Source organism: Myotis daubentonii, chromosome 6 (genome assembly GCF_963259705.1).
Source record: "Myotis daubentonii chromosome 6, mMyoDau2.1, whole genome shotgun sequence".
NCBI classification, from domain to species: Eukaryota; Metazoa; Chordata; class Mammalia; order Chiroptera; family Vespertilionidae; genus Myotis; species Myotis daubentonii.
In genome coordinates this window covers 44,458,967-44,475,854 of record NC_081845.1, presented here as the reverse complement: position 1 = coordinate 44,475,854, position 16,888 = coordinate 44,458,967, and the positions used below count along the sequence as shown (strand labels likewise).

Below are 16,888 nucleotides of genomic sequence, written 5' to 3'. Positions count from 1 at the left end.
TGATAAGATTAAAAAGAAAGGAGGAAGTAGGTATCAAAGATTGGTTTAAGCAGTGCAAGTCTTCTAAATATTCACCAAAAAGAAAAAGACTACCCAGGAAATTGAATTGAAACTTATGATGGCACATCATATTTAGAGGTTAATCCTAGAGTGCCACCTAGTGACAAAAATTAAAATTTACCTGTAAATATTTACTGTCACCTAGTGGCCACTTGAGTATAAGAGCCTTTTATAAAATATTTTCCACAGTATTTTTTGAAATGTTTCCATTCACCTCAATAATCATATAATAAGTCAGTACAAAACTGAACTACACAAAGCACAATGAGTATGGAAACACATATAGGCCATGGTCTCAAAAGTTCCCTAATCTTGTAGATGAGACGCATGTAACTAAGATAACATATATGAAACCACCACTGTAGTGCCTAGCACATAATACGTATTCAAAAATTCTTTTAAAGAAAAACACCTGGTTACAGTTGACATTTCTGAAAATGAGATACCTAACAAGTACTTTATGAATATAAAGTAGTTATATTTCTACCCTATAACAAAACCTTGTAATTTAAAAGTATATAGTTTTTTAGCAATGAGTTCCTATCAGTTATTGTTTGCACTTTGTACTGCTCTGAACTAATCAATAATATTGCTATTCAGTTTGTTGTGACTTATGACTATGTAATGTCATAAGCTATCATCCTAAATACTTCAAAAGAGCAACCAACACAAAATTTATTTTACTTATTCTTGCAGCTAATGATTCTTTGCCAACCTTTACTCATTAGATCTTACCTCTGCATTTAGGTTATCTGCAAGGCTTTCCAGAAACTGACTCTCAATTGGGTTTTGTTGAGTGAGCAAAGTGAGGTAATGGCTGAGTTTATCATGTGTTGTTATGATGATTCCTTCCCCAAATTTGTCAAATTGTGGTCTTCCAGCTCGACCAAATATCTGCATGACATCTAATATTCCAAGGTCAACAAAGGAGCCTCTTTTTGCAGCATAGATTTGTGTTCCCTAGACGATGAAAAGTTAATAAAAATTTACATAAACACACACAAATATAATCCTGATGAGCTGATATTGAAATTAGGCAAATAAGGCAAAGTCTCAAAAGTGTACTTTAAGTAATCCTTTCATCATCTGTGATAGAGTTAAAATTTCACAATATAAACTAGATTCTTTTGGAGAAAATAATTCTGACCTAATATAAATAACATTCAAAGTCAGTGAAGCAGCCAAATCACAATATTTTTTCTAAACAAATTAATCCCCAGGTTTGTTTTAAGACACCACAAATCCATGTGCAAAGGAAGGTAAGCTCTTACCTTAATAATAACAGCGTGGGCAGGAAGATTGACGCCCCAGGCTAATGTGGCTGTACAGACTAGGACTTTGATGTGCCCATTAGAAAACAAGTTCTCAACCAAATTTCTGTCCTGCCGAAGCATTCCTGCATGATGAATACTAAAGCCATCTGGGAATAATTCTCGTAGTTGCCTATTTCTTGACTTTTGCACCTACAGTAGAAATAAACAAAATATAAAAGTGTTTAGCATTTAAAAGGGATTGTTATTTGGCTTTTCTATTGAATGAGTTTATTGACGAGAATAAAATTATTTTTAAGCATCTTAAGGTCTTACTAAATATTAGTGAATAATGCTATAGACAAAATTATTAAAAATTATATTATATCTGTTTTAAAAACTATACAATCCTGAACATGACACAAAATCCAAAAGGGAAGAAGTTAAAAGCAGGTCTCTTTTTCACACAGGTGTTCTATTATTGCAATCAATCAGTATTGCCAGTTTCCTATCCTTCCAAACGAACTCCATTAAAATAAGCAGAAATCTCAGTGGCTTCTACCTCATTCAGAGTAAAAGCCAGAGTCCTGACAACACAGGGCCCTACAGAAATCATTCCCATCCACTAGCCTCACTTCCTCGGCCAGCCACAAGGGCTGACTTTTCTCTCTCTCCTCTTTCTGACAAATCCACATGCACCTCAGGGTGACACTTGCTATTCCAGACTCACTGCGTTGGAAGCCCTTCCCCTGCCACTGGGATGCCACATGGTTCCTCCTGGCATGAACTCTTTCCTATAGCGGTGACCAACAGGCCTGCTGTGTTCACCTACAGGTGTGCTCCTGGTGATCTCTGACGGGAGGGCACTGCCACCTGTCTTAGCTCAACTTTATATCTGCCCTGAATATGCTAACTTCCTTTCTGGTGTCTGTTCTTTGATCTGGTCTGAGCTCAGATATGGGATTTGGTCCACTTATTCACAGCCTATATAAGTGCTCAAGCAGATTTTACAAAATCCACTGACGACTCACCACACAACTAAGAGAAAATTTTTCTGCAAGATTAAAGACTTTAGATTAACACAAGTGTTTACACAATCAACGCTTCTGTTTGGACATCACATCCTGCGTTTATGTGCTATTGCTCTGAAATTTTTATTACAAACATTTTAATAGCTTCCTTTGAAACAATTTTTCATAGTTTTATGTAAGGGACACTCCATGGGCAGGGAGTGGGATTTCAGGGGTCTGAGGTCCTAGTGCAGACTTTGTCACAGTGATTATCTCTAAGGGCACTTAAAATTTTAAATGTCTACGTTAATAACAATTAACTAAGAATATAATCTAAGGAAATAGCACTCCATGAAATCTGCTTCAGGTATATAATGGATGGTAATACATTAACAAATCCCACCATCTAGTGGCCAGCCAAGTAAATGACAACTTATACATTTTGAGACCGAATCCCAAACAAAACACATATGGTACACAGAAAGACTGTCTTCTTCAAGTTTCAAGAGCAGTATTTGAATTTATGTTTAGAGAGGTAACTTCATGATTGTGTTAAGAACAGAGACTGAATGAGCAGCTATGGGGCTACTATAACAATCAAGTGAGAAGGTGGAGGCAGGGGAAACAGAAATATCACATAAACTAGGTTATAAAGTAAGCACAAAGGAAAGGATGGTGAACAGGACATGAAGGAGAGGAACGTGTTAGGACTATTAAGTTTGTCCTGGCCTTAATGCACAGATATGGCAGGAAAAATCCAAAATTGAGGAATGATCAGGATGCTTATCCCAACCACGTATTAAACATGTTGTAAAAACAGAATAAGCAAAACAGTTTGACACCAAAGAAGAAACAGTAACACCAATGAACTAGAACAGAAAGTCCAGAAACTGACTCAGGCAAATACAAGAATTTTGTGTGTTATATCAAATTTTAAAATCATCAGAGTATTCAGAAAGGATGAGAGGTCCATTATCATATGGAATAAGTTTTGGACAAATTAAAAATTTAATAGAAGTTAAATTTGAAAAGGGTTGGAGGAAATCATGGATGAAGTATGCTGGCCTTAATAAGCAAGACAAAGCCCAAAGACAACAACTAGGTTGAAAAAAATTCAGCATGGTAAAAATATATGTAAACAAATCAAAAACAAAGTTTAATGAGAAAAAAACAAATGTGTGTAACATGTATGTGAGTACATGCAATTTAATGGTTCAAGGGTAGGAACATGCAATTTATAAGGAAAAAAAAATCAAATGGCAAATATACAAAGTGCTCAGTTTCACATAAAGAAATGCCATTTAAAATAATAATGAAGTATCACTTTTTTGCCTATTAATCTGTCATAAATTTAAAAACTTTGACACTGCCCAGTTATGTGGGCAACGTAACTTCCTTGAAGTTATGGTTTGAGGAAGTGTAAACTGAAACAGTTTCCCTAGTGGGCAGTTTGAAATCACCAAAATTTTATTCATTCACTCATTCATTCATTTATTTATTTCCATTTATTAAAATTTTAAATGTATGGACCATGATGAATAAATTCCACTGCTAGACATTTTCCCAATGGACATACTTGCAACTATCAAGAGTATGAGCAAGAACATTTACTACAGCACTTTTAACAATCCTATATAATAAACAGTAACATGCAAATTGACCGTCATGTTGTCACAAGATGGCTGCCATAAGATGGCTGGCAGGGGAGGGCAGTTGTGGGCGATCAGGCCTACAGGGGAGGCCAGTTGGGGGTGACCAGGCCTGCAGGGGAGGGCAGTTGGGGGCAACCAGGCCGGCAGGGGAGGGTAGTTAGGCGTCAATTAGGCCGGCAGGGAAGCAGTTAGGGGGTGATCAGGCTGGCATGGGAGTGGTTAGAAGTGATCAGGCTGGCAGACAGAAGCTGTTAGGGGCAATCAGGCAGGCAGGCAGGCAAGCGGTTGGGAGCCAGAAGTCCCAGATTGTGAGAGGGATGTCCGACTGCCAGTTTAGGCCTGATCCCACAGGGGGGGGTCTAGGCCTGCAGGGGAGGTAAGTTAGGGGTGACCAGGTTTATTGGCAGTCGAATATCCCAAGGGGTCCCAGATTGGAGAGGGTGCAGGCTGGGCTGAGGGACAATCCCCTCCCCAGTGCACAAATTTCATGCACCAGACCTCTAGTCTCTCTATATAAAACCCTAATATGCAAATAGACCAAGCAGAACTGAACCGAACAACCGGTCGCTATGACATATGTTGACCACCAGGGGGCATGCACAAAACATGGCAGGCGTCGGCCATGATGGGATGGTGGAGCAGGTGTACAGGGATTCCAGTCCAAGGCAGGGTGCCAGTCGCTGTCATTGGGGCAAGCCTCTGGTGGTTACTGAAAATACTTTGCTCTCACGTGCTGCAGTCCCGCCTGGTGCTCTCACCAGCTGCCAGTGCTGGCCCCGCTCACACCTGCTGCCAGCGCTGGAGCCGCTGCTTGCACCTGCTGCCGGCCCCGATTGCCCTCAGGGCTTCTCCACCTCCCCCTGCTCTTGAGGGACGACTTGGGCTGGCAGCAGCTACTCGCACCCACTGCCAACACCGGAGCCACTGCTCAGACCTGCTGCTGGTGCTGGAGCCGCTGCTTGCACCTGCTGCCAGTGCCTGGTGCCGGCCCCGATTGCCCCTGAGAGCTTCTCCACCTCCCCCTGCTCCTGAGGGGCAATCAGGGCAGCAGCCGCCGCCTGCACCTGCTGACAGCACTGGCCCCGCTCACACCCGCTGCTGGTTCTGGCCCCAATTGCTCCACACCATCAGCGGGTGTGAGCGTGACTGGCACTGTCAGTGCATGGGAGCGGAGGCGGTGGGCATGGGGCTGCCAGCAGACAGGGGACTGGGGGCTGCGGTGGGAGGGGCTGGGCAGGGGCATGAAGGATGGGATGAGACCCATCCCTGTGCCCACCATAACCTCGTGGCCCACAGTTCCTTTCAAGGTGCATGAATTCGTGCACTAAGCCCCTAGTAAAAAAAATAATTGGAAACAACAAAAGTATCCATCAAGAAGGGACTGTGTAAATGAATTATGAAAATGTCCACATTGTAGCATACTGTGCAGTTGTTAAGAGGTATTTTTAGGATCAAATCTTTCTCTACTGTTTTGGAAATATCGCCTTGACATATTATTAAGTGAAAAGAGCAAGAAACATAAAAGTGTGTCTAACACTATTCAATTTGTTTACACTAAAACTCACAGGCAAACACATACAACAGCAGTTGTACAAAATCTTCCCTTGAAAGAAATATAAACTTAAGAAACTTTTTAATAGGAGTTTTTTCTGGAGAAATGAATGGAGAAGAGATGGTTAAGACCATGACTTATGAAGCTAAATTTATTACAAGATACCTGCTGCTTTCTAAAGTATCTGAATTATCACTGTTTTCTACCTGGTTTACCTGGAATCCAGGCTTTGCTATCCTCTGAACAGCTGCAGAGATACAATTCATCTTATTCACATTCACTGAACAGAGCATGGGGTTCTCTAAGGAGGCCGTTCAAGATCCAATATTATACTCACTGGATAAGTGTTTCTACACACAGAAATTCAGCACAAAAGAGCACCGGCCGTGGAAAGTAAAGGGAGTCAGGTATGTGTAGTTTAGGAATTGTCTAAGCTTGCTTCCCTCGGGCTTCATATTTCCACTTTTCACAAGTGAACTTCACATGTAAGGCTTTATAGGCAGTCAAACTAGAACGGAATGGGCGACTGCTAAGATAATCCATTAGCACACAGACGGTACCACATTCGTTTCTCCCAGCGAAAGTATTCAGGGCTTCCTTCCATGACTTTACAAATCATCTTCCTACCCAGGAAATGGAAAATCAGTGTGAGTACTTTTAAAAATGAATACGGTTAAAACATAACTACTTCCAAAAATTAACTTCCAAATTAACACCAATACATGATTTAAAAACTTGATAAAAAAAAGACTGAGCAAGCAACTGAGGATATTATAGGAGAATAAATTTGTTTTTTCCCCACACTTGAAGCAACACAAGACCTTCAGCTGAGATACAGATGAATGAGAGAGCATGACGGAATTGCATAATTTATAGTGACTTTTGTAAGCCTTATGAGGTAATTTATCTTGATAAGGTATGCTTCAATGTGGGTCATTTCAAATCCATTAGGAAAAAATATCTGCCATTATAATAACTAAAATTTAACTAGGAGGAGGCAAATATTTTTTCCCAAATGATACCATTCTTTCCCACAATTATCAGTCAGTATGCTTTCTCAATGTTAGAAAAAGTATTATAAAGTCCTCATCTTTGGTAAGTGCTATTTTTATCACTCAATGGCTCTAAAGTTAATCAGTGTAAGACGGTGGACCTGCTACCTGTTAGGAGCACAAACCAATACAGTGGGGCCTTGACTTACCAGTGTCCCGACTAACGAGTTTTTTGAGATATCAGCTGTCTCTCAGCCGATTTTTTGCATTGAGTTGACAGTAATTTGAGTTAACGAGCTCCCTCGGTCTCGGAACGAATTAAACTCGTAAGTCAAGGCCCCACTGTACCTGGTTTCTCTTCTGACATAGGAGTTTAGAGATCTAAAGAATACAATAGGACACCTTTCCCCACCCCTTCTCTTCTGTTTTAAAGCTTTATTCCACTTTAGACCTTGTTCATGGAGAAACCTAAAATTGGACCTCTGGTGTCTATGCCAAAACAGCCATAAGCTGCAATGCTAAACCTGTCTTTCCCCATTCTCAGCAAATCATCCATTAGTCATCTGTTCGCTGGATTAACTAAAATGGGCTGTAATCATTTCTGAGGATCATGTTAAAAATTGTAGTCCCTTAGTTTCAGAGAGTCTGATTTTGATATCTAGCATAGAAACAAGTGATGGGAACCAATGATCTTGGTAATTTTTTTTGCTCTTGACTCAATTCCTTACCCTCTGTACTATTTTTCTACTCAAGGATATGAATTCTACCTCCTTCAATGTGCTATATTTTTTCTTTTGTGTTAAACTTTTCCTAGAATACTTTTCACTTTTGCCTTATCTAACCTTCAAATCTCAACTTAAATATCACTTTTTTAGCTAAGCCTACTCTAACACCAGTCTAGGTCAGATTCCCCAATTTTACTTTATCTTAGTACTTTGTCCCTCTTTATTATTTATTAAAAATTCAATTAAAATAAATTATTTAATTAACTAATAAACCTTTCTGTTGTGTCAGAACCTAAGATCATTAGGATAAACAGGCAGGTACTTATTCTTCCTAAATATATTTCCATTCCTAATTGAAACAAAGAATATTAATCAGTACAACTCTCCTGCTCGGCCTTCCTGTATTGCATGAGCCAGAAGGTAAAAACCTATATTTCACGGATCTCTTATAGTCAGAGACCTAGATGCAAAAATCCATTTTTTAATTAAGTGACCTCACACAAGAGTTAGACAATGGAAATGAAGAAGAAAGCATCTTCCTATTGTTGTCTTTTGCTGGCGGGCAAGATCTTGGAGAAATGGGGGCTGAAAGTAATAATGGATGCACTATCTACTCAACATTTGCTTTTCCAGTGTGTTCACAAATGTTGAAAAGCATCTGTGGCCACTGTAGCTTCTCCATGCCTGATCACCATCATGGTGGCTGGCTCTTAATGCAACAGTTTCAGGGACTGACTTCTACTCCTCCCATCTTACCAACATTCTAATAAGTACCTAATTTCTTTTACAGAATTATTTTCTACTTAACCTGTATCTAGAGTGGTTTGTTTTCTTTACTGAATCCTGACTGACACAACACATGTCTCCCTCAATCCACTTAATCAGGTTGACAGCAGAGTTTACTTATCTTGAGACCTATTGATCTACTAGAGTGACTGGTACATAGCTTACTAGCACACTCAGTAAATACTCACAGAGTAAATATTCACAGGGTGACCACCACTATAAACAGTTTGAGGCATATGTGTATACAATTAATTCACAATGACTAGCCTAATTGCCATAACCAATTTCCATGTCATTTTGGCCATGCCAATTATTCATTTTTACTTGGGAGAAAGGAAGTACGATATTCTCTGTTCCACGTCATGTCATCCCTTCAAAGATGGTCTTGGTTCTCATAGGGGCCTACAAGCCAATTTAGAAACAAGTTAGCATTCCAGTGAGAGTACCCAATTAGCAAAGAGGTCTTATCTAAAATGGTATTCTTTATATCCATTTGGAGGTCCTTAAATAAATGCTGAAATACAATTTAAAAATAATCACCTTGTGAAATGTGATTTTGAGCTTAAAAGTTTATCAATATAAATCCCTGTACCACTAATGTTTAATAACCTTACTTATTTAATCTATATATCTTTAGAGTATTTAAAGTATTTTCAAATGTGAGAGCAACAATATTCCAATTAATATACTTTTCCAAACCAGTATGGTTCCTTAAAAAGATGTATAAATCTGCTGTAAAAATTTTACTCTATGTCTCTAAAATACATCTTAAAACACAGGAACAAAAATAGCTGCAATCAAAATATACTTAAACCTAATAGAAAAGAAATAAGAATAAATGCTAATGCTACTTTCTATGCCCCTTAAAAAGAGTCTCATGACATGATATTGGTAATAATTTGGGAGATCACACATAAAACACAAGCAATGAAATAAAAAATACACAAGTGGAACTACCTCAAACTAAAAAGTTTCCGCAAAGCAAAAGAAACAACAAAGTGAAGCAACAAGCTACACAATGGGAAAAAATTTGCAAACCATCTGATAAGGGGTTAATATCCAAACTATATAAAAAACTCATACAACTCAATAGCAAAATAATAATAATAATAATAATAATAATAATCCAATTAAAAAAATAGGCAAAGGACTTGAATAGAAGAAGATATATGAATGGCCAGCAGGTACAGGAAAAGACACTCAACATCATTAGTCATTAGGAAAATGCAAATTAATAATACAATTAGCTATCCCTACCTGCCTGTTAGAATGGCTATCATAAAAAAGATAAGAGATAATTGCTGGTGTGGATTACGAGAAAAGGGAACCAATGTGCACTACTGACAGGATTGTAAATAGCTGCAGTAACTATAAAAAAATAGTCTGGAGGGTCATAAAAATTTAAAAACTGAACAAACATATGACCCCAAAATTTCACTTCTGGAAATACATCTATAGGAAATGGTAAACACTAACTCAGAAAGGTATCTGCACCCCCATGTTAATAGCAGCATTATTTTCGAAATTCATGTATGGGGGGTGGGGGGGTGTCCCCCCCTCAGCTCAGATTGCACCATCTCCAATCCAGGTCCCCTTGGGGGATGTCTGACTGCCGGTTTAGGCCCGATCCTGGGGATAGGGCCTAAACCGGCAGTCGAACATCCCTCTCACAATCCAGGACCGCTGGCTCCTAACTGCTCGCATGCCAGCCTGATCACCCCTAACTGCCTCTGCCTGCCTGATCGCCCCAAACTGCCCCCCCACACCAGCCTGGTCACCCTTACTGCCCCCCCTGCCAGCCTGGTCACCCCCAACTGCCTTCCTCTGCTGGCCTGGTTGCCCCTAACTGCCCACCCCAGCTGGACTGGTTGCCCCTTACTAGCTACCCTGCCAGCCTGATTACCCCTAACTGCCTCTGCCTGCCTACCTGATCACCCCTAACTCCCCCCCTCGCCAGCCTGGTTGCCCCCAAATGTCCGTCCCCCCCACCCCCCCGCTGGCCTGGTTGCCCCCAACTGCCCCTCCTGCCGGCCTGGTTGCCCCACGCAGCCTGCTGTTCAGTCGTTTGGTTGTCCCTCACTAACCCCCCCTGCTGGCCTGGTCACCCCATGCAGCCTGCTGTTCAGTCATCCGTCCAGTTGTTTCGGTTGTGATGGCCCCTGGCTTTTTATATATTAGGATAGCCAAGACATGTTTAGGTGTCAAAGGCCACAGGGCTTCTAAGGGTAAAGTCACACCAGACTTTCTTTTAATGTGCCCTCTTGCTTAGGAACTCATTTGGAATTCTTGAGACATTTCAACTCTGTAGGTTAAGCTACTTTTAGGTATTTCATTTTTCTTTCCCTTTTTTCTTGTTTTAGTGGACAATTTGAAAATATGGTAGGTTTTTCAGCTGATGGTGATATTAAATATGGGATTGATATGAGGAGTCCTGAATTATAATTTTAACTTATTGGGAAGGAAAGACTCACTTGAGCTGTGATTCAAGCATAGAAATAGCCTTTACACACACACACACACACACACACACACACACACACACACACGATGAAAGAGAGAGAAGGTACGGGAGCGGGGAGAGAGAGATAAGGAAAGGAACATTTCCATTTCGTTAATGTAGTTTTCATTTCTCATTTATACAAATAAAGCTATAGTGTGTTAAATAAAACTGTGAAGAAATGCTTTGAAAAACAATATTTGGTAAGTCTGGAACTGAGGTGGTTATATTAAACACTTAGGGGTAAAGTATCACTGTGACGCCGTAGGGATTTAGTTATATTTCCATTAACAGGACCGATAAGGCTGAATTTCTTTGTATAACAACATCAAATTTGCCTTCTAATTTTATTTTAATATTTTGAGTATTTAATTTCCCAATTTTAAAAATGTGGGAAGAAATATGTCCTACAGTTATGGTAATAGCTTCCTTAGGATTGCTAGAATGTTAATACCATTCAAGTTCAAAGGGCACTTCAAGAAATAGGAAGACATATACAACCAGAACTAGAATAATCTGAAATTCTGAAGCTTTGATAAAACATTCAGAAAAAATTTCCTTATCTTAAATATATATATCTACCTACTGTGGAGGGGCCAACATTTTTAAATCTCTCTTTAGTAGAAATGGGGAAGATGATTGGACTGAAGAAATGTTCTTCCAGTTTATAAAAAAATAAAGAATATACTCAAAGCCTTCAAGTCTTTGGAAAAACCCAGACTGAATTTTACCTGTCTGCTTTTGACCAAATAAGACACATGTGATGAAAAAGGTAGACTCTGGAGACAGATTCGCTTAAATCAGGGCTGCACTGCTCACTACATGGGAGTCCAGGAAAATTATTCCCTCTCCCAGTTTGTTTCCTTATCTGTAAAATGGGGACAAGAATCTTAAAAGAAAAAACAGTGGTGCTGATCATGAGAAAATTAAAGTGGGAACATATCTTATAATGTTTGTCTCAGAAGTACAAAGGCAAAAAAAAAAATTTGGTACCTACTATCAGTGAAATAGAACAATGTTCCTGCATTTATTAATAAACTAGAGGCCCGGTGCACAAAATTCGTGCACGGGGGAGGGGAGGAGAGCCCCTCAGCCCGGCCTGCACCCTCGCAAATCCAGGAACCCTTAGGGGATGTCTGACTGCTGTTTTAGGCCCGATCCCTGTGGAATCAGGCCTAAACCGGCAGTTAGACATCCATCTCTCAATCCAGGACCACTGGCTCCAAACTGCTCACCTGCCTGCCTGCCTGATTACCCCTAACTGCTTGCCCCTGCCAGCCTGATTGCCCCTAACCACTCTCCCCTGCTGGCCTGATCACCCCTATCCACTCTGCCTGCCTGCCTGATCATCCCTAACTACCTCTGCTTCAGCCCCTGCCACCATGGCTTTGTCCGAAAGGACGTCCGGAAGACATCCAGTCTACTCGGTCTAATTAGCATATTACCCTTTTATTAGTATAGATGTTTGTGGAATTCATTTTCATTTTAAAAAATCCAATAATAACTGTTGAATCAGGATGAAAATCAAGTACAATAAAATACTAAAAAAGATACAATAAAATTAACTACAGATTTTCAAATCTATCCAACTGTATTAAAACTTTCCATTTCTTCATGTTTTTTCATAGTGATCTCTGCATCCATGTTTGATGAGGTAATTATTTGAAAAGTCTCTATATATTATTTCTATATGCTTTAAAATATTTCATGATAAATTTGAATTACTTACACATATGCCATATCTAGGGACAATAATACAAACCTACATCATAGATTGTGAGAATTGAATGAGTTATATAAAGTAATAAAAGTGATCCTTGGCACTAGTGAACATGATAAATATTAGACATTATTATTATTATTATTATAACAATTAAATAATAAACCTGCATTATGTAGAATAGCAATAGCTCTCAGAATTGAGAGCTATAAAATAACCAGACATCCACAAGGTGGCTCTCAACGCTTGGCTTTTAACACAATAAACTTGCTTTGTATTTCTAAAGAAAGGAAATAAAACTTAGGAATGCCAACCTGACTTTTCAAAGACTCTCATAAATTCATAATCAATAAGTAACTGGAAGAATACAAAGCTGTACAAAAAGTGTTACATACAAGAAAATTTTATAATGTGAAAAAATGAAGAAATTAAATACATTTTGTAGTTTTAAACTGAAACGAAATCTGACAGTCACAAAAACTGGCATCAGATGATCATATTCAGAATTTAAAATATCAATAAAAGTAGTAAAATTTACAGTGCAGTCATAACAATTGAATAGATTTTACTGATTAATGTGAAAGCATAGATGTGAAAGCATAGATGTCTGGTAGCTAGCAACTGTTCAGAAAATATTAGTTACATCTTATGCATATTAAACATTTTGAAGTTACTATCTATAATAATAAAAGCATAATATGCTAATTAGACCAGACATCCTTCCGAATGACCTTCTGTATGAAGCTGGGGATGCAAGGGAAGTCCGGGTCCTGGGTGCCTGCTGGCATTCATACGGAAGCCAGGTCCCGGGTGCCTGTCGGCAGCCAGAGGGAAGCCAGTGCCAGCAGCTGGGGGAAGGAAGGCCTACTCTTGCACAAATTTCATGTGTCAGGCCTCTAGTCATTTTATATTCAGAGTACTTTATTTGAAAATTTATTTTCATAGCTATAAATCAGGGCCAACTTTTTCTGCTAAGGGTCAGGTGGTATTTTAGGCCTTGTGGGCCACAGAGACCTCAAAGCAAGTATTAAATTTTTCCCTTGTGAAAAAAGCAGCCATAGACAAAAGAAAAGGGTCTGGCAGTTTTCTAATAGAACTTTAATTACAGAAACTTTGGACCTTGGACTGTACTTTTCCCACTTTTGATCTAAACCATTATTTGACATCTATAATAATAAAAGCATAATGTGCTAATTAGACCAGACAACCGAATGAGCTTCCGGACATCATTCCGACGTCCTTCCAGACGATGCCACCATGGCAGGCGCCGAAGCAGAGGCGGTTAGGAGCCATCAGACAGGCATGTAGAGTGGTTAGGGACAATCAGGCAGGCAGGCGAGTGGTTAGGGGGGATCAGGCAGGCAGGCAGAGGCGGTGAGGGTGATCAGGCAGGCAGGCAAGCAGTTAGGGGCGATTGGGCAGGCAGGCAGAGTGGTTAGAGGTGATCAGGCAGGCAGGCAGGCGAGCCGTTAGGAGCCAGCGATCCCAGCTTGCGAGAGGGTGCAGGCCAGGCTGAGGGAACTGTCACCTCCCTACTCCCGTGCACGAATTTTGTGCACCAGGCCTGTAGTAATTTAAAAAAACTCTCAATAAATCTTAGGATACAGTACTTCTCAAATTGTAATGTGCATAAAATCACCTGCAATTGAGTTCAATACAGATTATAATTTGGCCAGACTGAAGTGTGGCTTAAGGCTCTTCATTTCTGCATTTTTAATGGGGACCTTCACTTTTTAGGTCTTTTGAGCTTATTGAGTAGCAATGCGGTTGTTCTTAAACTTTTTGGTCTCAAACTTTTATCTTCTTAAAAAGAGCTTTTATGTAGGTATGTCTGTCATACTAACCCAAGAAATGAAAAAAAATGATCAATAATTCTTTCAAAGAACAATGGTAATGATATTAGATATTAACATATTCTATAAAAATTAACTGTCTTCTATGTTTGCAATATACTTTAAAGAGCAGGACTAAACACTACAATTATAACCACTTAGAAAGAAGTGGTGATTGAACACATCATGCACTGGGATCCTTTGAAAAATCATTAAGTCAAGAAAAAATTTAAGATTATAACATGATAAATCTGTAAAATTAACTTCTTGAAAATTGGAGATGATCTTTCATGAATAAAATACCTGGTATATCTGTCACATTGTGTGCTTTCGCTCCTGTATCTTACTGTCATCTGTCCCTTACCTGTTTTTCTGCATGTCCATATTCAGGGCCTTGTGTAGGTAAAAAGCAGGACATCTGGCCATTGTTTTTTGCTTTTTCTATTAGAGACATAGCTGTTCTTACAGTGGCATTTCGAGCATGCACAAACACCATCACCTAAAATAAAAGAAAGCAGTTTATCTAATGTTCATATTCATTAAAAGATGGCTTAATACTAGTTTGGAAATCACCGTATATAACCAATTATTAATTTTTCAAAATAAAACCCCAGTTTATGAATTCTCCAACATCTTATTTTAGAACAAAGTATGTGTAGCATAAAGGTGAGTTAAATAATTTCCATAACATGCCTTTCTTTATTATTGGTCTATAAATTGGCAGACATTACAATAAAATTAATGGATTATATAAAACTAGAGGCCCGGTGCACGAATTCGTGCACAGTGGGGTCCCTCGGCCTGGCCTGCGGGATCAGGCCAAAACCAGCTCTCCGACATCCCTGGAGGGGTCCCGGTTTGCGAGAGGGAGCAGGCCAGGTCGAAGGACCCCATCGGTGCACAATCGGGGCCGGGGAGGGACACGGGAGGTTGGCCAGCATGGGAGGGCTCCAGGGCATCTCCGGCCCCTCACTCAGTCCCGATCGGCCGGAACCCAGCAGCAAGCTAACCTACCGGTTAGAGTATCTGCCCCTAGTGGTCAGTGCACATCCTAGTGAGCAGTTGAGGGAACTTAGCATATCATTAACATATTACGCTTTGTGATTGGTTGAATGGCCAACCGGACAACTGGACACTTAGCATATTAGGCTTGTATTATATAGGATGTGGAATTTAATTTTTACATTTTCTCTTTTGAAGACATCATTCATTAGCACAATCATCCATTATGGAGACAGAGCATAAAAACATATGAGAGCCTTACCTCTCCACAGTCAATAAAATTTCCAGTATCATAAATATGTTTAAAGAAATTGAAAACAGTTAAGAACACTCTTCCTTGGACACAAACATGTCTAAGAACAATCATTTAAAATACAGTTTAGGGGACTGCTAGAGATGACAATGCTGCTAGAGAGATATTTAAAATTTTTTATTGTGGTAGAATTTCCTGTGGAGTTATTCACAAAGTGACTGTGGAAATCTGAATTAGGGAAAAGTCACATGTCTAAATGCTTTCTCAAAGATAAGCGGATAATAGTACTTTCAGGGACAATGACCAGGCAAAATATAAATCCAATTGAGGAGAATAAATAAGAGTGTAATTAGCATCTGTTTCTCCTGCCTAACAGGAACTGCCTTCTCTCCTCTGTGCTGTTTCTTCTTTGGCCTTCACTTCCCCCCACATTCAGCTCAATTCCAGCTTTCCCCAAGAGACATTATTTCTATGATGAAAAATAATTTTATTCTTTCATATGGGGCAAGTGATCTTTTTCAATTTTATATGATGTAAATAAAAGCATCTTTAGATAACTTGATCCATCTGAAACATACAATCTAAGGATAATCAGAGCGGGTGCACTTTGGATGACATAAAGACCAGTTCTAGCCACAGCTTCCAATGAGACTGACACCTTTATATCTCTCTGGAGTTACTCTGGCATTCCCTTTATGCCTCAGCAATGTGAAGTTCCTAACTCTTGCTTCTTCTTCCCAATGTCTCCCCATATTCTTTTGTTAATTATGTTTTCCTAGAAGCTAGAATTTTGGTGTTATTTGCATGCTGCACATTTCAGAGGATATGCAACCAATTGTTTCAGTAAAAGAGAAGTTAAAAAGTGAACAAGGTCTGAAATTTGACCAGAAATGAGACAGAGTGACACAGATATAGATGCTATGTAATTAACCCACAGTAATCTTATGTTTATACTAGAGGCTCAGGGCACAGATTCGTGCACCGGTAGGTTCCCTCAGCCTGGCCTGCAGGGATCAGACTGAAACCAGCTCTCTGACATCCCCCGAGGGGTCCCGGATTGCAAGAGAGCATTTCTCAGGTGACACACCCCGGAATCGGGCTCTCTCCTCTCTGTTTCCAGAGGCGTCACCCAAGAACTGCAGCTGCCAAGTGACAACAGCTCAGCAGCTCCTGTGTTGAGTGTCTGCCCCTTGGTGGTCAGTGTGCGTTACAGCTACCAGTCGAATGGTTGGATGGTCGCTTAGGCTTTTATCTATATAAATACATGTCAAAGAACATGTTCCACATATGAGATGCTGAATAAAATTCACAGTAAGATAAAATCTCAAATAACAATTATTCAAGAACCCAGCCATGCTTAAATAGCTAATATTCTTTCGGGGTGTATTAAAAGTATAGGAGAGCTGACAATCTGGAGAAGGCCAGAAGCTCTTCAATGAAAAATTCCCAAAGTGTTGATAGGACATATTTGATAGACTCTCTAGCTTTCTGGGAAAACATTTTTATCTCATAAGATGTCAAGACAGCATCATTTAATATCACTATGATACTTTCATA

The 16,888-nt window shown here is 39.6% G+C and overlaps 1 protein-coding gene across 3 annotated transcripts in view; it reads right to left on the bottom strand.

Moving 5' to 3' along the window:
• ASCC3 (activating signal cointegrator 1 complex subunit 3) overlaps positions 1–16,888 on the bottom strand; it is a 259,219-nt gene that overhangs the window by 122,918 nt on the left and 119,413 nt on the right. For all 3 annotated transcript variants that reach the window (XM_059700849.1, XM_059700848.1, XM_059700847.1), the window contains 3 exons: positions 14,441–14,575; positions 1,332–1,523; positions 796–1,020 (listed from right to left, as the gene is read on the bottom strand). In XM_059700849.1, the coding sequence (XP_059556832.1) occupies positions 796–1,020; positions 1,332–1,523; positions 14,441–14,575 (552 nt within the window). The remainder of the gene's footprint in view (positions 1–795; positions 1,021–1,331; positions 1,524–14,440; positions 14,576–16,888) is intronic.